Source organism: Ambystoma mexicanum, chromosome 4q (genome assembly GCF_040938575.1).
Source record: "Ambystoma mexicanum isolate Mex_15411 chromosome 4q, UKY_AmexF1_1, whole genome shotgun sequence".
NCBI classification, from domain to species: Eukaryota; Metazoa; Chordata; class Amphibia; order Caudata; family Ambystomatidae; genus Ambystoma; species Ambystoma mexicanum.
Window position 1 is genome coordinate 1259278525 of NC_090928.1, and position 25582 is coordinate 1259304106.

The 25582-nt window shown below is 45.2% G+C and overlaps 1 protein-coding gene and 1 pseudogene across 1 annotated transcript in view; both read right to left on the bottom strand.

Moving 5' to 3' along the window:
• Positions 1–25582, bottom strand: part of LOC138467369 (uncharacterized) — a 180201-nt gene that overhangs the window by 22235 nt on the left and 132384 nt on the right. Inside the window, exons 6-7 of the mRNA XM_069607330.1 lie at positions 20453–20595; positions 18711–18868 (exon numbers count right to left, since the gene is read on the bottom strand). Of these exons, the coding sequence (XP_069463431.1) occupies positions 18711–18868; positions 20453–20595 (301 nt within the window). The remainder of the gene's footprint in view (positions 1–18710; positions 18869–20452; positions 20596–25582) is intronic.
• Positions 9997–11164, bottom strand: LOC138467172 (alpha/beta hydrolase domain-containing protein 17B-like; annotated as a pseudogene).

Here is a 25582-nt window from a genome sequence, read left to right on the forward strand (position 1 = left end):
GTTTAGAAAATTCAATCTCCAACAAATATTAAAATGATCCTTAAATTGTAGAGTAATGCTTAAACGTAACCTTGATGTCGAGCAAGGGCTAGTTAATGGAGCACTAGGTACAGTTGTTGGCTTTCAATCATACCCACGTGACAGCAACATTCAGTTTGTCAATATTCGCTTTGATAAAGTTTCAGAAGTGAAAAGGATAGGGCGCTCAATTGATTGATTCCTTCTCTTCAAAGACATGTTTGTACGCAGAGAGCAATTTTCTCTAACTCTTGCATATGCAGTTACCATTCATAAATCCCAAGGTCTTACCCTAGACAAAGCATTGATAGATATAGGAAACACAGGGCCTCATTACACGGTAGGCGGTAAGGGTTTACCGGTACCGGTAAGGGCACCGGTACCGGTAAACCCTTACCGCCTTACTACGAGGTCCCTTTGCGGGTCCTCCCTTAACGCCTGGTTTTTCCAGGCGTTAAGGACGGGACCCGCAAAGGGACCTCAGAGCTAATTACGGTACCGCAATTTGCGGTACCGTAATTAGCACCTTCCCCATTCCCATTATGCCCTATGGGGCAAAAATGGGAATGGGGAAGGGTAAATGGGGATTGGGGAATTACCGCCCCCGCTCACCTTGGAGTAGGGCGGTAATTCCGCCATCCACCAAGGCGGACTCGGTACGGTACCGGCGGCAACCATGGCGCTAATAGCGCCATGGTTACCGCCTACCGTGTAATGAGGCCCACAGTCTTTAAGGAAGGCATGAGCTACGTAGCATTATCACGCTTACGTACACTTGACGGTCTATTGCTAATGAACTTTGATGCAAGTAAAGTCAAAGCTGATATTCCTTGCATTCTAGAATACAATAGATTGCGTTCACTGTACACCCCTCATCTGAAACAATATCCTGTTCTGGATAAAGTAAAACATAGTAAAAGAAAACTAAATGAAACAAAAATGCAACAGAATCCAACAGCAAATTCCTTAAAGAAAAGAAAAGAAGCTAAAGTTTCAGCAATTACCACAAACAAAGAAGAACCTATTAGGGAATGTAAACCTGGGACGTCGGCAAAGAAGGAACAGAAATTACGAAAAATACACTCAGATACAGAACTATCTGGTCCATTCAATTTGCAAATGAAAGTGGGGTAAATTGCTATGCAAATGTAGCAATGAATATTCTATTTCAATTGCCATCAATTGTTAACAATATTTACTTGCACAGTACAGACCAATTGTGTTTGCAAATGTTAGTGCTTCATAGAAATGCAACAAGCAATCCTGACAACACATACAGTGTTCATGGAGTAAGGCAACAATTGGACGACTGTGCTGGAATGGTGAGATTCACTATGAACTCACAAGAAGATCCACAAGAGTTTCTAATGCACATACTATTAGTATTGGAAAAGGAAAACATACCTGTAAATGAAATCTTCCAGATTTCGTACATGTGGAAACATACATGCACTCTCTGTATCAAAGTGATAGAGGAAGAAATCCCAAATGAGCGATTTCTGTATGTTTCCATACCAAATTGTGAAAGCATTCCATTTCAGCAACTTGTACAGAATGCAAACCATGACAGATTATGTACTATTTGCAATTCAGACAAGCGCTCCACCTTACTGATACAATCACATAGTGCCTACAGAATACGTATGCTTCTACGTTATAATGCAGATGGTACCAAAAACAACTGCAAACTGACTGGATTCACACACGGTCAAGTGTCACTTGGACAGAAAACCTTTACAACAGTAGGTATAATCTACCATGCAGGAGCTATAACCAATGCAGGTCACTACACTGCATACATTAAAAAGAAATGTGGATGGTTTGAATGTAATGATAGCACCATTACTCTAAAGCAGAGATTGCCAGCTAATCTTACAAATGCGTATTTAATTTTCTTAAAGCCAAAATTTAATACATAATGTGTACTTCAACATTGTCAAAAAATTATGTGGAAGACTACAAACAGTTAGAATACGCCAATAGGTATCTAACTGCCCAAGAGGATATAACAACAACACAAATAAATGAATATCACAGATTTGTAGGAAGAAATGCACAGTTAGAATATGCCTACAGGTATCTAACTGTTGTTAAACATCGGCAGGAAGGCAACAAACATAACATTAATCGGAAAGATGAAGGAAACACTCAAAGGAAACAAGGAAGTAGTTAGTACCATTGCAAATGGAGTTTTTTTTTAATCCAACAAGGATTTGTTTTCCCCAGACCCCAGGATTAGAAAAGCAAACACAGAAACTGAGCACAATGCACAGTACACTGGTTTGTAAACTATATATGAGGGTAAAAAAAGGTAAACTTTCTATAATGCAATGTAGTAAGTTTTCATAAAATGCAAAGACTTACCTTTTTCTTTTATCACAGAAATTAAAAAAGGGATACTTCCGCCAAGTATGAAAAGCATTTAAAAAATATATGTGGATTCTGAACAAAGTAAGGAGTAAGTATATTGGCAGTCATTTTCTACACATGCGAATCTACACGTCTAATCTATGGTAGTAATATGCTGCAGTGGCTGTAGGCTGGCCCTTGCATCTTCGGTGTGTAACCTACGACCTACGCCTTACGACCAAAGTACAAGGAGTATAGTTCCTAGACACAACCATTGCTGCATATCGAAACCATGGTCCTTGTAAATTAGCTACTTATAAATTTACTGTTGGGACCATCGTCTGCAGCCATGCAGCCAAGACATTAGGGCGTGCACACAACTAGCGCATTACACCACACCCATATTCACTTATAACTCCACTGCTTATGACTTCAGTCTTGGGTGCATGACCTTTGGGCATGTAGTCAAGACTCTGGGTCCTGGCCAAAAACACGACAGCATATCGGAACCATTGTGCCTTGTCATTTCACTATGTACAAAGTTGGTTTTGGGAGCATGGCCTTTGGCCATGCTCCCAAAACGCTACGCCCTCCCCACAACCATCTTAATGATGCTGCATAGTACAAGTGTACCAATAGCTGTGATATGGTTCAGTAGTTTGTAGCCACAAGCTACAGACGTGAGTTTTAGGCCATAGAATTATCAATGTATGGGTGTACAGTATATAAAATGCACAGTTGCTTACAACTGCAGTGCTTATAACTTTGTTCAAATACTCTGCATCCTGGCCACTACTACCACACCATATGACATCCATTGGAGCATATAACTACACTGCATACACATGTGCTTATGGGGGCATGGCCTCTGGCCATGCACCCATGATTGTAGCCCCTCCCCACTGCTGCCTGAGTGATGCACTACCACACCATTTCACACCCATTGTGCCTTGTAAGTACACTACATACAACTGTTCTGTTTGGTGCATGGCCTGCGGCCAGGCACGCATGACTGCAGACCCTCCCCACAGCCACTGGACTGATGTTGAATACTAGGGGTGTCTCTGTAGCTCTGAAATGCTGCACTGTTTGTGGGCAGGGCCTAAAATCTTAGGTGTATGTCCATACATTTCAATATATGGTTGTGAAGTGGTTTATAACTCCAGTGCTTACAAGTTTCCTTTTAGGTGCATGCTTGGGTGTATGGCATACAGCCTGCAACCATGCACCCAAAAGTACACATTTTGGCCAAAACCACTGCACTAGATAAAACCCATGTGGGCTTGTAAGTGAAGAGGTTATAGCTTTGTTGTTGGGTGCATACAGCCTGCAACAATGCACCCAAAATTACACATCTTTGCCAAAACCACTGCACTAGATAAAACCCATGTGGGCTTGTAAGTGAAGAGGTTATAGCTTTGATGTTGGGTGCATGGCCAAGACTGCACACACTCCCCACATACCAGGCAATCGATACGCATTAGTAAGGGGGTATCCATGGGTGTGACATGCTGCAGTGTTTGTGGCCAGGGCCTAGAGTTTTGGAAGTAAGGCCTTCGGCCGACGGCCATGCATCCAAGACTCTAGGCCCTGGCCACAACCACCGTAGCATGTGACACCCATGGCGGCGTACTGATGAATACAATACCCATAGGAAAAAGTAATGCAATTATGACATGTTGTCAATTTCAATGTTCGCTACCACTACGCGTGTCCTTACAACAGTTACAAGTTTCCTGTGCACTGCATGGACTGAAATGCTACCGTTATTACACCCCTCATTTTCTGTGCGTACAAGGTTGCCATAGAAAATACATCATGAAGACCGACCCCCAGAACAAATGCATTGATCACCCATGTCTTACTGTCTGAACCTTTCCCAACGCTCTGTGACACAGCAAAAGAGTTTTATATAGTATGTGTACGCTGGTTGTCGCTCCGCTATGGGCGGATCCAAGATGTCGGGCGCAGCCAAACAATCTGACGCAGAACACGTCTCGCAGCAGCTAATCGGCAGAGACATCGCATGTCTGCGGTCATGACTCCAGCCCCTTAGCCAATCGGTATCTTGTCCGTGGACCGAGCAGGGAAGTGTGACTGCGAAGGGGACATAGATATCACTAATTTTTTCAGACCTGCTTTTTGGTCGTTCTAATAAAAAGTACTGCACGAAAGGTCACCAAATTTACAAAAGCACGCTTTCTGGACCAAGCCCCTGTACCTGCTGCAAATTTCGTGAAAATCCATCCAGCGGTTTGACCTGTAGCCGTGCACACAGGGCCTGATCACGACTTCGGCGGTAACCCTTAAATCCGGCGGTAGCGCTAATACCGCCAGATTTAAGGGTCCGCCGAATCAGGGCATCAGCGGATTTCACCCCAGCTCTGAGCTGGGGGGAAATCCGCCAAAAAGTTGCGCTATTACCGCCGGCGCGAAATCCGCCGGCGGTAAGAGCGTGAACATTTCCCATTGAGCCCAATGGGGAATGGGGCATTCCCCAATGGGCTCAATGGGGAATGGGGAATTACTTTACCGCCGAACTCGTGATCCGGCGGGGAGTTCGGCGGTAGGGCTATTACCGGGTAACGGCCAAGTCGTGATCAGGCCCAAAGTTTTTTCCCCATTGAGTCTATGGGAAAAAAAGACATTTTGGGACCCCCCCTATAACTTTTACCTCCCTCAATCAAACATCTCCAAACTTTGCATAGAAATTCAGAGTGGCCCATATACTTTTTTTGAAAAGTTTGGTGACGATTTGTCCCGGGGGAGCGGAGTTATAGGCCGCCCAAAAAGTGCTCTTTCTGTGGAAACAGCAACTTAACCATAACTACACAGCCACGGTATATGTGTGTTTGTGTGTGTGTGTGTGTGTGTGTGTGTGTGTGTGTGTGTGTGTGTGTGTATATATATATATATATATATATATATATATATATTCATTGAAAAACTTTAGTTGAAGTACAGTTAAGGTGAGTAAACTTAACGCAACAAAACCCTTGAAATTCAGCCCCCTTGGAAACTCAGGACCAGCTTAACTCAGCGCGTTCCTGTTGATCTCCCCCATAATACCATATCCCCTATAACTCAATTTTGAGTGACATTGTGAATTCCTTCTCTTATAATGTATATGTGCTCTTGGGCTTTGCAACGGGAACGCGCTCAGTTAAGCCGGTCCTGAACTTCCCAATGTACTGAATTTCAAGGGTTTTGTTGGGCTAAGTTTACTCACCTTAACTGCACTTGAACTACATTTTTTTCCTTGAGTTTCAAAGATTTTGTTATGCCATCGTTTTTTTTCATGCCCACGGTATAATTTTCTGCGCCACTACCATGGCCTTCAGCTGAGGACACTGTATATATTTCTGTGTGACTGTCCATGGCCTTAGGCTGTGGTCATTGTATAAATGTTCTGCCTCACTGCCACTGTCTCACGGCCTTTGGCTGTGCACACTGTATATTTTTCAAAAACCACTGGCCAGGGCCTGGGTTGGTGGGCTGAAAGACATGCATAGTGGTCATGGCCGAAGGCAGTGGCCACCTAGTTGGTCCACAAGAAACATATCAAGGAAACATGTAAGGTGGACATGGCCGAAGGCTAGTGGTCTGAAAAACAAACAATGGCATAGAAAAACCTTGAAAGTAACTGACTTTTTTTTAGTTGCAGGGACATTAAGGTGAGCAATACATTGGGCCTCATTACAACCATGGCGGTCCAGGAACTACGGTACCGGTAAGCATGCCGGTACTGTAGTTCCCGGACCACCATACTATGTGCTCAGATTGTGGGTTCCGTTTCACCCACCAGGTTTTTCCTGGTGGGTGTAACGGCACCTGCTAGCAGAGCACGTCGGATGCACCGACACAACTCTGAATGTGCCGGTGCATCCGACGTCCCCATTCCCATTCAGCCCTTTGGGGCAGTATGGGGATCGGGACGCCCTTGATTCCGGCACCCGCAAATGGGCAATTACCGAGTCCGCCGAGCTCGGCATGACCCGGTTCTTGCCCATTTGCGGGTGCTGGAAAAAATGCAACTCCGCATCACCTATCATATGAATCCTAATGACCGCGGACACCGTAGCACAGGGGCATCCCTTCTACCCTTTGTTACTTTTATGTTTGTAACACTCCCTCATTGGCTGCTTTTAAACAGTCACACATCTACCCACCAATCCCATCCACAAACTCTACATGTAACTCTGTCATCTAAGTTCAACAATTCAGAGGCACCACTCTTGAACTCTCAGAGTACATGTCTCCTGTTACACACAGCTATCTACATAACAAACTACAGTGAAACTGTCCAAGATTTCGATTTACAGATTCAAAAACATCTGCATCTAACAAGACATAGTGCAGGTATGCTTATATTTTTTAAAGTATCTTTTTCAACTCTTTTAGAAATATATATAGAGGGTTCCTGTTAGTAACCCTGTAATAAGCTTCTAAATAAACATATTCTCTTTTTTAATCACTCCAGCAAATGCCAGGCAGTGCAGCACTCATCACCTGCTCACATCAAATAGCAATTACTTACAATGCGATGCATTCAAAAATGTTTCTTTTTAGGAGCATTTTGATGAAAGTAAAAAAATGCATATGTGCATTTATAGCAGCACTGTGTGTAACTTTTTTTCTAAAACAAAGAAAAAGCAGATGCAAAACATTTGTAGAACATTTTTAAGTGGCACTAGGTGTATGGAATTTTAATATGTTGGTAGTACGTGCATACTTGCCAACATGGCACATTCCAATCTGTAGGTGCTTATCAAGTCTTCGTTTCTTTCTTTGCATTCTGTGACTTGTAATTCCATTTCTTCCATTATAAAATTCAGATTACAAGTCCCAGAATGCAAAGAAAAAACCAGGACTGGACTGGACGTTTTGAAAGTTTGACATTTATATAGAATGAACAATATAAAATGCTGTGCATTTAAAAATGTATCTTTTTAGGAGCATTTGGAGGAAAGTAAAAAAATGCAGATGTGAGTTTATAGCAGCACTATGTGTAACTTTTTCCTAAAAGAAAGAAAAGGCAGATGCAACACATTTGTAGACAATTTTTAATTTGCTGTGTGGAAGTTTTATAATGGGGAAAGTGGAACTACAAGACCCCGAATTCAAACAAAAAAACAGGACTAGATAAGCAACTACAATTCGAATGGATCATGTTGGCAAGTATGCATGTACTGCCAACATATTAAATTTCCACATACCAAGTGCCACTTAAAAATGTTCCACAAATCTTTTCTATCTGCTTTTTTTCTTTTACAAAAAAGTTACACACAGAGCTCCTGTAAATGCACATATGCATTTCTTAAGTTTCATAAAAAAGCTCCTAAAAAGAAATATTTTCAAATGGTCAGCATTTTCCTGAGGGAATAGATATAAAAACACCAGGAGAACTCTGCTCTCTTGACCCTGTCAATATATCAGGGTACTTTCGCCATCACTTCATTGCCATGCTGCGCTTTATCTGCAATAAAACTATCCCTCCACTCGGAGAAGTAGAATACAACACATCCACATGCTTGTGTGGATAAAAAATGCTGCCAAATCTGGCCATGACAGTAATGCCACTATTTTACAGTTTATTGAAAAATACATTACCTACGACATTCCTTCAGAAACAACACATAGTGACCTGAGTACACAAATATTACGCTTCCAAAAACATAAGTGTGACGAATACTTCAGACGTAGAAATAAAAACAAATGTAAATACTATACCAAGTATCACTTTGGTTATCCTAGAACAGTTCGCATACAAGGACAAGTAAATAGCTTGACATCTTTTGTTAGACACAGTGTAAAAGGCAAATCCCCTAAAAACACATACAACATTAAAAGGGACAAAGCATCCAAGTACATCAATGATTGCAATTCAATCATTGCCACCCTCTTGTGGAATGCAATTATAGACATACAATACATTTCAGATAATTCCACTGCAGTTGAAAGATATGTCATAGCCTATCTCACCAAAGCCGAGAAAGCAGAGCTAAAAGAGCTCTGGGATGACATATTATCTGACAAAACACTGTCACAAAAACTGTACAGCTTCGGTATAAAAATGCTCTCCCATAGAGAATGCAGGTTCTACAAAGCTGCAGACCGTTTAATAGGTACAGCCTTATATGGCAAATCTGAACACATTGGGCCTCATTACGAGGTTGGAGGTAGCCATGGAGCTACTAGCTCCATGGCTGCCTCCAAAACCCTACCGACTCCACCCTGGTGAATGGAGCAATTACCGGTCCATTCCAAGGTTGGCGGGACCGGTAATTCCCCATTCACCAGGGCCCTTCCCCATTCCCATTGAGCCCCAATAGGGCTCAATGGGAATGGGGAAGGTGCTAATAATGGTACCGCAAATTGCGGTACCATTATTAGCTCCAGAGTCCCTTTTGTGGGTCCCGTCCTTAAAGCCTGGAAAAACCAGGCGTTAAGGGAGGACCCGCAAAGGGAACTCGTAGTAGGGCGGTAAGAGATTACCGGCACCGGTGCCCTTACCGGTGCCGGTAATCCCTTACCGCCCACCTCAAAATGAGGCCCCTTGTCTGGCTAAACCTTGGTCCAGCTTTATCCCAATAAGGAGTACTAAACTCCTACCAAGAGATAGAAACAATAGCCACAAATGATCCCAACAGCAAGGACATTTTAAAGGACATTTTAAAAAACAATTGAATTGACACAAACTACCCAAACAGAAGTACTGATTTGGAAAGCATGTGCCTGTACAACGTAGCCCAAAACTACTCCTACAAAAACAACGTCACACCAGATGAGACAACTGGCAAATATTCCGTCATAACTTGTGAAGGAAGCCAAGTGAATCCTACCGAACCCAGCATAATTAATCATGTAAAGTTATCATTTCAATCTCCATAACATAGAGAACTTTATTACATGACCCTACTGCAAAGCGTGGTGAAAAGAAGAATTATTAGATGACCATGACTCATTTGAAGCTGTATTCAAAGCAAATGAAAGCAGCATAATAAATTTAAATTTCAAACAATACATAGAAATGTTGGACAATGAACACCACCAGAGGAGGAAATTGAAGCTCTACTACATAAAGACACTCCTGAATGCAGACAACCTTCCCTTACAGGAAGCCAAGTACCACTTGGAGAACCACTCATTTTGCATCTTGTAAAAAAAACCCTTGAACGAGACTCACGTTACCAGAATTTAGTGGCATTCAGAGAACCCATGATTACAATTGCCTACTGGAGGGAGAGAGGTGGTAGTATTTGTTCTTCCAATCCCAATAAAAGATGGCATTTGCAATGTATGTACAAAAACTATATATAAAAAGTGCTATCAACTCATTAAATAAACACCTTAGTTCTGATCCTTATATAATAGGGTTGTGGTGAACTCCAGTGATAGATTGATGCTCTAGTAATCTTTAACAGACTTTGCACGGACTAGGCGTGCATACCATGGCTGTGCCACAGATTTCAGAATCGGTTTCATAGCATTTTTAATTTATTGTACAATAAATTAAACAGGAACCTTTTTAAAAAACAAGGTTTAAAGACCTAAAATGCTTTAGCGTGTGGTAAAAAAACCATTTGTTTTCTAACTGTACATGATTTCATGGATTGCCTCATACAATATTTAACTTTTACATCCAATATGAAAAACCCATCACAATGAATAAGTTTAACTACACAAGGTTGACTGCATGACAGTGTTATTCCAATTGTTAATACTGGTATTTTAACCTTCATCACTTATGTTTCCAAACCATTACTTGCATATTTAAAGGCAACTGACCAGATTTTCAAGCAAATCTTCAGGTCTCAGGTTATACATTTCTTAAATTAACCATGGTGCACAGTCTAGCAGTGGAACAAAACCAAGCAAGAAATTTACAAAATCTGTTTTATAAATTCACCAACTCTTCTGAAACAAACTGTTTCAATCACTCAAGATATTGTTGTTAAAGCTGCACATCATTATGACCTGCTCCTTCGACCCATAGAGGCTCTACTGGTCTCTGGCAACGTTCAAACAATGCAAGGCCAGGAGAGAAATGAATGACTTCATCTTCCGTCCAATGGATTATTAACACTGGTGAGGTTATCTTTGAGAATTTATCAATGTTTGGAAAAGGATCAAAACAGTAAGTCTTCTTTGTATCTGAGAAGGCTATTCACATTCCTGAGGTTAGAGGGGAATGAAGTGCAACAGCAGCACTCTCATAGCAAGCAGCAGGGTCCACAGACGGAATGGTTCCTATACTTTGTCCATAAATTATCACATTTTCAGTACGGATTCCGTACCTTGTCCTGAGGGCCACCCAAGCAGCATCAATGTCAGCATATAGATTTTTCTCAGTTGGTTTCTCAGAATGTGTTCCATAGCAAGAATAATCATAAGAGAATATGTTACAATTAATCCGTGAGCCCAACCCAATGTAAAAACTGCTTGTTTGGCCTAAGTCAACAGCATTTCCATGTGAGAAGAGTAGAGTATATTTGGCATTAATAATAATAATTATTATTATTATTATTATTGTTCGGTGAGCAACGCGCAAACATGCAGGCAATCCGGTCACCACTGCTGGTTCTAGTCATAAAACATTCAATGGCATCCTTTTCTCTAGAGGAGTACTACCAGTCTGCTCACACTGAAAGATGCAGAGTCTAGTGTGTTCCACTCTCATCACACATCAATGTGTATGTTGGATAAGGAGGCAAAAAATCCAACTTTGAGTCAATCTTCCCAGGCCATGTCAGGCAACAGAAGAGGCAACACAGCCACTGAAGGAAAGGTTATTCATCTTATCTCGGAGCTGTGTCTGTAGACCTGGGGCTGCAGGCTCCGCAGCCTCTGTCTTCTCTCAGTGTCAAGCTCTTGGGGATCCTAGCATCCTCTCTGCTCCGGAACCTACCACGAGGGCCCTCGCCACTCATTTTAAGTGAAGCAGAAATAACCATGACTTAGGTAGAAAATACCATGTATAAATCTAAACAATATGAAGAAGGCTTGTCAGTGCTGGAATCACAGCTAAATGATAACAACTCACCATTTATCTAGAAGTCACTGAAGAAATTGAACATGGTTTTAAACATGAAAATAAAATGTGTAGCTGTAAACGTTATAAACCTTTGCTCCTGTATGTAAGTGGGTAACTGGTTCTGGTAAAACATTCTTATTATTATTAATCTCTGGCAACATTTTCACTACAGAGAACTAACTCAAAACATGTGTCAGTCTGCGCATCTCACCTATGCTAACATTTTAAAAAGTATTAGAACTGGTCTGCTTATTAAAGATGCAACATCGATCTTAAATACTAGACTAATCCATGAGCTATATGGGAAAAACATAACTGCTCCTGGTGTCATGGAACAATTAACTCAACAAAATATAAAATGCATGTCCTTAATGCCAACCCTTGGAAGCTGTAGTCAATTCAACGAGACAATGTTAAAAAAATAAATGCAACCCATACAGCATTTCAGATCCACAGACAAACTAGAAGTGCCCAGCATGGCACTCCCTATGTGTCAACAAGCAACAGCATGACTAAATAGCTTAGAAAAATGTATCTCCAACACAGCTGGATTAGAAAAGGTATTAACTCTGTGTGTAAACTGTAGAGTAATTCTAAAACATAACTTTGACATAGAACAAGGTTTAGTCAGTGGAGCAATTGGTACAGTTGTTGACTTCCAAACATATCCACATGACAACAACATTCAGTTTGTCAACATCCACTTTGACAAACTTGCAGAAGTTAAAAGAAATAGGCGGCACAATAGCATGTTTCCTTCTTTTCAAAAACATATACATATGCAGAGAACAATTCTCGTGCACATGCTGTCACTATTCACAATTCACAAGGTCTAATCTTAGATCACACATTCATTGACATGGGCAGCGTAGTGTTTAAAGAAGCTGTGAGTTACGTAGCACTTTCGAGTCTGCGTAAACCAAATGGTCTATTCCTAGTTTACTTTGATGCAAACAAAGTCAACACTGACATTCCTTGCATCCTAGAATACAACAGGTTACGTGCACTGTACACCCCCTATTTAGATATGTACCCTGTACCTCAAAAAAGAAAACCTTTAATAAGTAAACTAATACAAACAGAACCTATAACAGATCTCCCAACAATACTTCTTAAGGAACAAAGACCAACTGCTGCTCCATCAAATATTAGAACCGTAAAACTGTCTAGTCCAAAATAAACTACACGTTCATCAGAAGACAAAGAGACAAATGTCTCTTCTCAAAAAACAACTGCAGGCCCAAGGGTAGAGAAGCACAACCGTCTGGTCCATTTAAATTCAGCAACACAACTGGACTAAATTACTAAGCAAATGTGGCAATCTATATTCTCTTCTAATTGCCACCAATTGTTCACACCATTTACTTAAATGGCTTGTACTAGTTGTGTTCGCAAATGCTTGTCCTTCATAGAAAAGCCACAAATAATCCTAACAACATTTATAGTGTCTCAGGTGCAAGACGAGAATTGGACTACTGTTCAGGAATGGTGACATTTACCATAACACACAGGGAGATACACAGGAATTCCTAATGTACTTACTACAAGTACTGGAAACCAAATACATCCCTATAAATGAAACTTCTAGATTTCATACATGTGGAACCATACATGCACTCTCTGCAATCATGTTTCACAAGAGCACATCCCGAATGAATGATTTGTGTATGTCTCCATACCAAATTCTGAATCCATTCCATTTCACCAGCTTCTGAAGAATGAAAATCATAGCATATTATGCCCTTTTTGTAACTCAGGCAGTCGTTCCAACATACAGATAAACTCACATGGCCATTATGTGATACTAATTCTTCTAAGGTACAATGTAGATGGTACCAAAAACAACTGCAAGTTTGCAGGCTTCACACACAGCCAAGTATCTCTTGGCAAGAAAATCTTCACAACAGTGGGCATAATCTACCACCGTGGTGCTACAACCACTTCAGGCCACTATACTACATTTGCCAAAAAAATAAGTAGTTGGTTTGAATGTAAGGATACCTCTGTTACTCCAAAAAACGGATCACCAGCAAATCTAACAGATGCCTACTTAATATTAATTCAACCCATATTTAGTCACTAAACTGTAGCACAATAAACAGTTAGAATATGCCAACAGGTATCTAATTACATCCATAATACTACAATAATACTTTTAAAATCCAATATAGTTACAATATGCCAACAGGTATCTAACTACTTCAAAAATACCCTCCATTGCAATACACTTCAAATATGCCATCACAGCTCCTGTTACTGCAATACTTCTTGTAAAATCCAATATAATTACAATGCGCCAATGTTACCACCAAATCTAAAAGATGCCTACTTAGTATTCCTTCACCCCAAATTTCCTCACTAAACTACAGTGCAATAAACAGTTAGAATATGCCAACTGGTATCTAACTACATCTAAAATACTACAATAGTACTTTTAAAACCCAAAACAGTTAGACTACGCCAACAGGTTTCTAACTCCATCTAAAATACTACAATAGAACTTTTAAAACCCAAAACAGTTAGAATACACCAACAGGTATCTAACTACTTCTAAAATGCATCCAACTCTCTCTTCGTAAATAAATTCCTACTCCAGCTCTTCGCTCCTCCACCTCCAACTCCCTCATGGTCAGTCGCTTCTCCAAGCAATGAGTTGGTGGTAGATCTTTCTTTGGCTGGGGCCTCCCTCTGGAACAGCCTCCCTGCCTCTCTGAAACTTGAGGAGAACCATCTCCGGTTCTTGAAGCACCTCAAGACCTAACTCTTTGATTCTGTCTTCTCTCTTTCTCTCCCCTGCTGATTTCCTGTCTGATACTGCACTGCTCACCTGGCTACCCTCTGATTTCGGGCCCAGGTCCCTGCCTGCCCAGTTGTGCACCTGCACTGCCTCCTTGCACTAGAGTCTGTGGCCACTTGCTGTCTCCACTTATTCTTGCACTTGCCACCTGCTAGCCCCAATTCTTGTTATTGTTTTGATCCCATGTACAACACTGCCCCTTTCCTTTCCCCTGGCACTTTCCCCTCCGCTGCACTTGAGCGATCTCATTGTCACCTGGCCTAGTAAGATCCTTGTCTCTGTCCTCCCTCTATTCCCCCTCCCTTGCTGCATCGCGCCTTGAAACACTTGTGTATGGGCGCGTTATAAATGCCACATCATATCATATCAATTTCTGCAAGTTCTTACTATATCCCAGATACCTTGCTCTTAAGTAGCTAATTTTTGTAAGTTGTATTAGCTTTTTATGAATATTAAAACCTCTCAACAAAGATGTATGTGTCCTCAGCTCACCTTTCTCCCCCTTGCACAAACACCTCCATGTCTGCTCTTTCTACTACATCTGCTCAGCACCAGCCAGTCCACATCCTGTCTCAGCGCAAACTCAGTTGTAACATCTCCCACCTGCTCTCTGCGGCCTGCGCCGCACACCTGAACATGGAACGCAACTTCCCCCAGCGTGGCTTCATTTGCAGAACACCATTTGCCATGGCAACCAGACTCCAAGGGCAGCAATGTATATCATCTTTCTATTTACTTCACATTTACACAGTGCAAACTGGCCAATCTGACTCCCCTCCCATGGATGCTAAAACGCCCTAGCTCCCAGAGTGTGTGGGGAATCCACATACGGCGTGCCACAGCCCTCTTTATTGGCATAAAGAAGGGTTTTGAGGACACTTAATGGCCTGGGAATCCCTCCCACTGCGACGGCAATGCTTAAGTAGAACCTATGGTCTGGACCCTTTTCCAGAAGTGTCGCTTGCCCTACTGTAACATTTCCTGCAGTAGCGCCTGTTATTGTTGTTAGTTATTCATATCTCACTTAATGCCGCACTCATCAAGCTTCTAAGCGCCAGGTCGGGGATCAACCCCATGCTGCACAGCATTGTCTTGTTCCCAAAGCAAGCATGCTGCCTCTGAGCTACCCTGCGGTGCTATTTTGGAACAACCATAATTTGGATGTTGACAGATATTGTTGCTTTATGTGGGTAATTTATTATAAACAAGTGTTAAAGGAGATATCGAGTGGCAGGATAATTCAATCCTTGGAGCAGTTATTCTGGAGGGAAGGTTTCCCAAAAAGGTGCCTGTCGGACAATGGTTCTCAGTTAGATTCCAGCGAGTTCAGGGAGTTTTTGGGCAAGTATGGCATAGAGCAGGTCACCACTGCACTTTATCTTCCCCAGAGCAATGGTTGCGTAGAGCGATTTAATAGGACACTCATGGAAGCGATCCGGACAGCAGTGGCTACTGGCGGTGACTGGTTGAGGATGGTGATGGAAAGGACTTTCTAGTATCGCCTGGCACCCCATAGTGTCACAGGGGTGTCTCCGTTTGACGTTTTGCGTGGTAGAGGCCCAATTCTCAACCGTGTCCGGGTTGGACGGAAAGGTCTAGGTGTGTGAGAGTGGACATTGAGGGGTTGAGGGAGAGGATACATGTGAGTGGGGTGAAGTCTAAGGAGCGGTATGATCAGAAGAATTGCTCTAAGAATTTTGAGGTAAAGGGAGGAGAGTGGATAACGGTGTAGTTGCCCACCAAGGTGAGGAAGGGTTCTTCTGTATACTCTGAACCGAAGTTGGTGGTGAAAGATATTGGGTCGTCTGTTTTGGTTGAAGGTGGAGCTGTGTGGAACTAAGAGAGAGTGGCTGTTTTGAGAGGGTTTGGTGTAAGGAAGGGAGGTTCTGTATCCAATGAAGGATAACCATTTTTTGTCCTCTCTGCAGGTCTGGCAAAGGTTAAGGCCTGTTGAAGGAAGGGTGGTGTTAGGTATATCTTCATAGCGTCTGTGGACTGGCTGTCCACACTGTACATAGTTATCAATGGACATTGCACCATAGTCACTGTACATAGTTATTCCATTGGACTGTGCACCATAGTTACTGTCATGTTTACCTGTGTGTGCCTCATGCCATGGAATGGGAATGTTGAAGGCTGGAGAAGTTCCTTTCCTGTCAGTTGACGGTTAGCTCCCTGGCTGGGGGTTGTTATGAAAATGTGAACATCAATTTGATCAGAGTCATAAGGATTTTAAAAAGTGGGACATTTATAAATCTTGATTTTGAGTTGCATTTGATATATTAAAATGGCAATATTGCCCCAGACACCATTTTTATTTCAGTCTGCTTTATTGTGAATTCTGAATACAATTGTATTTGATTCAAAAAGATGATTACACAATGTCTATGCAATCTTACACATTTGAGGACCACTTGTCATAGGTTTAGGGCAATGGAAATGGAGGGGCTGGGAACTACCTGATATTTAGATACACAAAAAGGCTTCCGAGTGTTTGTACAAACTGAGTCGGAATCACTACAGGCGTTGATTAATGAAAAACGGCATTACAATGCATATTATGTTAGAGCATAGAGGTAAAACTGGAGGTACAAATCAGTTATGCACCTATTTCGAAATAATGTAAAGATCCCAGGAATATGTTATGATACACAGGAAAGGGATAGTCTGCTAAGAGCAGAAGAGATGAAAGTTGGGGGAAATGTAATTACTAGGAATTATGTTTCACAATGTTACATAGTAAAAAATGAAAAAAGAGGCAAAACATGCAGAAAAAGAAAGCTGTGAAATAACGGAAGAGGAACGAGACAAAGCAATCAGATACATTCATGACGATTTAAGAACACGTTATCCACAGGAAAATCAATATCTTACACAAGATCAGTTACACTAATAAAGCAGCAAGTTATTTATGTGTTAGATGCCAGTTTCAAAGGACAATCACTGCTATCTAGTTGTTTATGAATAAGAAATAATTCCAAGAAATTGAAACAGTAAGAAAGATGGATTTCTTTTTCTCTGACAGACCAAATGACCATCATTTGGTGAGCAGAAATTAGCGGCAATAGCAAAACGCTATGAAAGTATAGATGCTCTACCTCCAACTTTCTCTTCCAAAACATCTTCCTTCTCGAGCTCTCCGCTCATCCAGCTCCAACTCTCTGAGGGTCCGATGCTTCTCCTAGCTGACAGTTGTGGGCAGATTTATCTCCTCAACTGGGGCCTCCCTCTGGAACAGCCTCTCTGCCTCTCTCAAACTGGTGCAGAACCACCTCTGGTTCTGGAAGCAACTCAAAACCTTTGTTTTCGCTTCCGCTTTCTCTCTCTTCCTCTTCCTTGCTGATGCACCTGACTGCTCCGCGCACTGGTCACCCTTTGAATTCAGACCAAGGCTCCTGCATTTCCAGTTGCCCTCGCACTGCCTCCGGGCTCCCCAGCACTTAAGGGTCTGTATCTGCACTCCTACAATCCCTTCTCTCTGCACTTATGAGGCACCAGCTGGCTGTACATGTGTGTTAACTGCACTTCCTCCTTCCCCTCCCCCCTGGCACTTCTCCCCTTCCCTCTTTCCCGCACTTGCATGATCTGAATGACACAAGGCCTAGTAAGATCTTTATTTTGTCCTCCCTTGTTTTCACCTCCTTATCTTGTCGTGCCTAGAAACACTTGTGTACAGACGTGTTCTGAATGCCACATCATATCATATCATCTGTGTGACTTCCTCTAAATATTACGCTTGGTGGGAGAATATACTTGATATTAGGAAAGTGTCCCGCTTTCCCATATGTGCTTTCCTGAGCTGACACTTTATGAATGTGCAGCGTACATTTTTTCTGCATGTCAGGTTTCGTGCAGGGGAGCTGCGGGGCGGAACCGGGCCAGGTGAGTAGGAGTGGTGGCAGGTGAATTGCAGAAGGGAGGAGGAGAGGTAGCTGCAGCATCTTTGATGTGAAGATGGTTGGAGGACAATGCAGGGATTGGGATCCTCTCCACACAAAGTCGATTGAAAGAAAGGATGTTCAGGTGGGGGAGAGGGCTCATGGTTTTCCCCCCACCTTGTGAGTCATGTGGCGTGGGAAGTGGGATCGGGAATCGGGTCCTAGCACCCCTAGAAAGGGAATGACAGCAAAAGGGGAAAGAAAAAGGGCAGCAGGGACAGGCATTACCTCCGACTGCAACAACGAGTGACAGAAGTGTGGCGGGGTGTGCGTGTGCGCGCGGCGGGGTGTGTGTGTGCATGCGGTGGGGTGTCTGTGTGCGCGCGTGCATGCATAATTCAATTTACTACTTGGTAGTCGAAAGCAACATTTTAATCAACAAATCTAAAGATTCTTGATTTGATGGAAACTATTGAACAATAAGTGAGGTATTAAGTATTGCTTCTCAGTATTCATTACGTTCTAGAATGTGTTTGAAGTTCCCACTGGAACAGTGCCTTTGTGTGTTATTTTGGTTCCATTCAGGTCCAGCATTCAAGAAGCTTCAAGAAATGAACACGTCTCTGAGACTCACCGACAGCACAGGGTGCGTCACGCCGCAGGTACTTGTTGTGGATGTCCCACGCCGCACGGTGCAGGAGGTGTGGGTTCACCTGCATTGCCTCTGCACCCCTGTAATCCTCCAGCTCCCTCCACAGCAGGAAGCTGTGGACCATCTGAGCACTTTCGAACCTGGGAAGAGAGGGGGAGATAGTGAGAGGTGAGAGACAAGAGTCTGGGAGGCGACCTGGCCCTGTCTCCATCTTGCGTCAGTGCCCAGTGTGATGGCGCCGTAGAGGCGATCTCAGGCTCTGGTGTGATGACTGAGCCTTTTACAAATGGCGCCCAGGAAAGCATGTAAAGAATCTTTCATTTCTAGTGTAAACTCTGCAGTGATCGATGGGCGAGGTTTGGTCACTTACCACACACCACGGGCACACTGTTGTTTTGCACAAATGACGTGCATTATGCGGTTTTGAGGTGACTCTCTCATTGCTGCAGTTTTGGACATAACGTGGAGGCAAGAGGAGAAATGTTTCAATGGACCCGGATTTTGGTGTATGTGCATTGGGGTTTTAGTGGAGGTCAGTGTTTTTCTTTGCACATTTCCTTGTCACAGTCCTGTTAGCTGGCCCACGTATAGTCAAGTGGTATTAGCCGATTTGACCTAAAACAATTGACCTAATGACCAATTTGATTGGATTTTGCATGGGTGATTTGGGGCAATTTGGTCGCATATATTGCAAAATACCAACCCTGGAGAGCGGGGATTGCTGGGGTGTCCCCCGCTCCCCAAGTTTCATATTTTGCAATTTTGGGTGTCCCCTGCTTCCTTAAAATTGGAGGCGGGGGACAAAAAAATGAATGTGCATTTAAATTGGGGCCGAGAAGATAAATTGCGGTCACTTTGCCGCGGTAAAAAATGATTCGGTCAAACACACCCAAACCTAGTCAAGTAGTTTGGTCCTCCCTGGACTATGGAGGTATGCTCATCAAACAAGATTTCTGCCATTTCTCCATTTCTCTGCCCTTAAGGCTGTCTTTTTCCCTTGATCTTTGGGGTTTTAAAAATAAGAGATCAAGTTACCCTTGAGCTTGACTTTGAAACTAAAGAGCACAACCTGCATTCTTGAGGAGTGGGGCAGAAGCCAGGTAAGGTCCACCTAAGCAACCCATCCATACAGGTAATCCTGTTGTCGCAGAAGCCGCGTAGGTCTTGGGTAGAAGACATGTGAGGGACATGAGAGCCCAAGGATACACACATACACTAAGCAGAGGCTGGAACAACCCTGTGTGTCACATTACGCATGTTGCTGCCATTCCCCACAGCGGTCTAAATCCCAAGGGAACGTAAGACTTGAAGGAGCTGTATATGTTCAAGGGAACATCTGGGGTTCTTCTGCAGGTCACATCCAAATCCCTGCCCTTCACTCTCACAAAACATCAGGTGGCTTGGGGGGTTGTTCACACATCACCCCTCTTGCTTAGAACCTTCTGGGACCTTCTGGAGGTCATATCCAACTCTCTACCTCAACACTAGCAGAAGACACAGGATACTTATGCATGTGTCCAGGCATTGCATTTATGCTCACAAAGGTCAGGGGTCTCCTTAGAGGTACACTCACATCCCAAAATTCCCACAAATGATTATACAAACAAGTGTCACCCTGCATGCAGAGTCAAAGGAGCCACACACACACACACACACACACACACTCCCCACACCCACACTCCCTCCCAACAGGAAACAAGGTAACAGCCCATTACGAAATCCACCTGGACAGGTAGTGAAGGAAGGTGCTGCCCGCTTCTCTGTCTCTCTCTAGGGCAGAAAGGAGCTTCCCCAGCAGTGGAGTCTTCTGGGCTCTCCGGTCGAGATCCGGGCACGCATCTTGGTCTCTCTTGTCCAGTCGCAAGCCCTAGGACAGGATAAAGAGTCAAGTGGATAAGTGAGGTGTAGTGTGGTCTGTTGTGGCGGACCTCTGATTATTGCAGCGGGGATGGAGTGCAGTGTTGCGCTAGACTTTCTTCCTTGTCTGTGGATTTCGCAGAGGAAGAAAAGAAGACAGCCTTCAAAGACCCATTGTCCACACAGAGCATACGCGCATAAGTGAGGTGAAGTGTGGTCTATTGTGATGGACCTGTACTTGTTGTAGCGGTGACGGAGTGCAGTGTTGTGCTAGTCTTTCTTCCTTGTCTATGGATTATGCAGAGGAAGAGGAGACAGCCTTCAAAGACCCATTGCCTGTGCAGAGTGTACGTGGGTAAGTGAGGCAAAGTGTGGTCCGTTGTGGCGGACCTCTGATTGTTGCAGCAGTGATGGAGTGCAGTGTCTTGCTAGTCATTCTTCCTTGTCTAGGGATTTCGCAGAGGAAGAGGAGGAGACAGCCTTCAAAGACCCATTGCCCGCATGGAGTGTGCATGGATAAGTGAGGCGAAGTGTGGTATTTTGTGATCCATGGAGGGCCTGGAGCGGCGTGGAGGATGCTGAGCAGCAGTCACTACAACAACAGTGATTTGGACTGTGGTTTTGGCTGGTGTTTGCACAACTCGCAAGCGGAGCTTCAGCTGTCACTCCAGGGCCAGGTTGCATACACTTTTAAGTAAAATAGACTCGAGGTTGGAAGAGCTGATTTTGCTTCCACATAAAACAAAAAACAATTTGTTCTCTGCAGACTGGACAAACACTCTGGTAAAGTTGGAAGTTTACAAATCTTACAAATAATATGGCAAATTTCCCAGAAAGAGAAAAAAAAAAAACGAAATATATTTTTCTATTTCCTTGTCTGAAAGGTCAACTATCTGTATTTGCGTTTTGAATTGAATCTACTTCCTACACTCTGTTGTGAGGCGAAGGACGTCCTGGGCTCCCGCCTTCAGACACACGTGCATACACACACTCGCACTAAGGACCCAGACGGGACGCGTGTTGCCTGCTCAGGTCCCGGCGGCAACTGGCTACCGGGGCCATCTTTATTTAACTTGCGCATGCGCGAGCCTCGTTATGGGCCGCGCATGCGCATACTGCGTAATCACTACGCAACATCCCTCCTTTTTCCCCAAACAAGAAACAACTGTAACATTGGCACACAACAAATACAACTTGGGACTTCCCAACCGTTTCTTACCCTATTACGGGGCCGCATCCATGATAAAGTCTTGAAACCTCGGTGGCGGCTTCCGCCCCGCCCGGCTCGGGTACCTTCTGGGCTCTTCTCGAGGTGACTCTGGGGCCTCGAGAGCTTCTGACGGCCCCTCGTCCCTTGGTGGTGATCCTTCCCCGAGTCCGGGTCCAGGTGCCTCGGGCAATGGGGGAGTGGGCACAGTTTCAATCCACTTGAAGTATGACACGTTTCGCGTGATGGTGCCCCTGACATTGGCGGCGGTGATCATAGACCCCTTGACATGGGTCACACCCAGTGGATGCGCTTCATACGGGAGAGATAGCTTCCCTTCCGGCTTCCGATTTCTGACCAGCACAGTGTGCCCTACTTCAATCACCTTCTCCGACAAGTTCCGGCGGGCGCTCTCCCGCTCGTTGTGGATGGCCCTCTCCACCCGTACTCGGTTGTTGTCAATTACTCCAGGACTGCGCCCTTCCACTTCGGGGTTCAGTCCTCTGGGGGCCCGCTTGAAGAGAGTCTCAGCTGGCGCAACCCCGGTGGTCTGGTGGGGGGTTGTGCGATACTCACGCAGGAACTCAAAAAGGTTGCGGCGGAGCTCCTCCCCTCCATTGATCGATATTCGAAAGACTTTATTGAGTGTCCTCATAAACCGCTCCACCTCTACATTAGCTCTGGGCCAGAGTGGGGTGACCTTTCGGTGCTTGATCCCCCTTTCCTCACAGTACTGGGCGAACTGCTGCCCCTGGAACGGCAAGCCGTTGTCCAAGCAGATCTCAGTGGGGAACACGTGGATGGCGAACATCTTCTCCAGGGCCACAATGGTGTGATCGCTGGCCGTGGATTCCACCAGCTCCACCTTGGGGTAGCGGGACCACTGGTCGATAACAGCAAGAAAGTACATACGCCTGCCCATGGATCCGAAGTCCGCGTGCACCGTCCCCCACGGTTGCTTGCTCCTTTCCATGGCCCGGATGGGAGGCCCTCTCTCCGCGGAACATGCCGCCTGGCACGGTGTGCATGCATGCACAAAAGCGTCCACCTGCTCTCCAGGTCCGGGAACCACACCTTCAATCTTAGGCGTGCTTTAGTTTTTGCTGTCCCCAGGTGACCTGCGTGGGCGAGCTGCAGTATTTTCCCCACCAGTGCTCACGGGGTGACGATTTGGCACCCCCTCAGCAGAAGGCCATCCTCTGCCACTGACAGCTCGTTGCGGACCTTCCACAGTGCTTGGAGGTCTTTTTCGTGCCCACTCTCCCTTCAGGCATTGTTTGCACTTCATGCCACTCACCACTGTCCATGGCTTCCTTGATGACCAGGAACACCTCGTCTACATTCGACGCTTCCGCGATCTCTTGGCACGCCAGGGCCACCGGCAAAGCAGCTTCCAACACGTGCTGAACCACTTTGATGCAGTCCACCACCTCGTTGGTGTCTCGAGGGCACCCCGCCCCCGGGTGACGGGACAGATAGTCTGCAGGATTGTGAGTGCCCGGGCAATATTGCAACTTGACCCCATACTCCATGAGTGACAGCATCGATCTCTCGATATGCCGTGGGGGCTTGGATGAAGCACCGGCCATGATCAGAATCAGAGGCTTGTGGTCCGTTATCACAACCACAGGCTTCCCCAGAATGTAGATGCGGAAATGCTTGCAGCCCCACAGAATGGCCAGGGCCTCACGCTCAATCTGCGAATAGCGCTTCTCTGTCTCTGTCAGCGCCTTGCTTCTTATAGGCGATGGGACGCATGGTCCCCTGTGGATCTGCCGGCATGAGCACCGCCCCCAGGCCCACCGGGCTGGCAGGCATCCACCACTATTTCCGATTCCCTGTCCGGATTGAAATACGCCATGGTCTCCTGACCCGATAAGGCATTCTTGATATCGACGAACGCCCTCTGTTCTTTCGCCGTCCAGGCCCACGCCACGTCATTCCTTGTCAGGACCCTCAGCGGCTCCGACAGGGACGCCAGATCGCGAATAAATTGTCCACAATAGTTTACCATGCCGAGGAAACTCCGTATCTCGGCTGGTGACTCTGGCGGAGCCGCCTCACGAATGTCTCTCACTTTCTCCGGGTCCGGCGAGATGCCTCCTGCATGGAACACGAACCCGAAGAATTCTATTCGGTCCTCCAAAAACTCACACTTTTTCCGATGCAGAGTTAGCCCCAGGCTTTTTAGTCTCTCCAGTGCCCGCTTCAGATGCTCCACCTCTGTGCGAACACCAGAATGTCATCAGACATATTAATCACCCCTTTTAGTCCTGCCAGGGCCCCCCGGATGGCGTTCTGGAAAACTTCCGCCGCCGACGAGACACCGAAGCTGAGCCTCTTAAACTGGTACGGCCCCTCGTGAGTCGTGAAATTGGTGATATATCTCGACTCAGGGTGAAGTTCCAGTTGAAGGTAGCCATACCTCAGGTCTAGCTTGGAGAAAACTTTCTCTCCCTGCAGCTCGCCAACGATGTCATCCAGCGTGGGCATGAGGTGGCACTCCCTCTTGATGGCAATGTTGGGCAATCTCATGTCCACGGAGATGCGGACGGCACCTGGATGTTTGGGTTTGGGGGCAACAACGATCGGGGAGACCCACGGGGTTGGGCCCTCAACCCTCTCAATAATGTCCAGGTCAACAAGCGACTGAAGTTCCTTCTCCACCTGTGCCCTCAGGTGGAAGGGTATCCTACGGTGGTTGTGGGCTGTCGGTCTCACCGACCCATCAATGTGGAGCCTGATGGGGTCCCCTTTCAGTTTTCCGACCCCTTGAAAGATGCTGTTGAAACGCTGCAGGAGGCGGTCAATGTCCATGTGATAGAGAGCCAGTGTGAAATGTACAATGTCAAGGGCTTCGGAAGCAGCACAGCTCAGCAGGAAGTGTGGGCTCACGCTTGTCACAAAAAATCTTGCCTTGATCTTGTTCGGCCCGTGTGACACCGGCGCCACGAACACCCCTTGAATAGGTAGCGGCGTATCTCCACCGAAAGAGTATATCCAGGCCTTGGACTCTGTCAGCTTGGGAGGGCCTGGGAGAACCTCATAGTGCTCTGCTGCTAGCACACAGACTGACGCCCCAGTGTCTATCAGGACGGGAGTAGGCACATCCCCAATGTTAACGGTGCACATCGGTTGCCTGTAACCTCTGGAGCAGGCAGCAATGCTAGAGATGAAGAAGATTTCCTCCTCCTCTTCTTCCTCCTTGGCTATGTCCAAATCCTGCATGCCTTGCTCAATCGACGACACACCCCTCACTCTCTGGGCATTGCTCCCGCCAACTCTCACTGGCCCTCTTGACGCCTTCACAGGGGTGGAGGCCCTGCACACCCTTGCATAGTGTCCTGGCGTGCCACACCAGCCACAGACCCTCGTCTTCACCAAGCAATCTCCCACATGCGGCAGGTCATACCCACAATATGGACATGACTGCGGAGTACCAGCCACAGAGGGACTGTCCATCCTCCTGGGTGTCCATTGCGCCCTTCCTGGGGCAACACGGCCGATGGTGAATGCATCCTCGCCCTTCCCAGGGTGCATAGCGGCGAGGATCTGTTGCAGAGTCAGGCCTGGCTCCCGTAGCACCTGCCTTCTCAGCTTCCCCGAGCTACACCCTTGCAGCAGCTGGTTTCGCACCATCTCCTCATTCTCCCACCTGCAGGTACTTGCACGGTGTCTCAGCCGTATGCAGAACTGGTCCAGTGACTCTTCTCCTTGCTGTTTTTCAGCACACATAACAAATCTGTCGAAGTCGACATTCGCCATGGGGCGAAAATGATCTTGGAGGGCC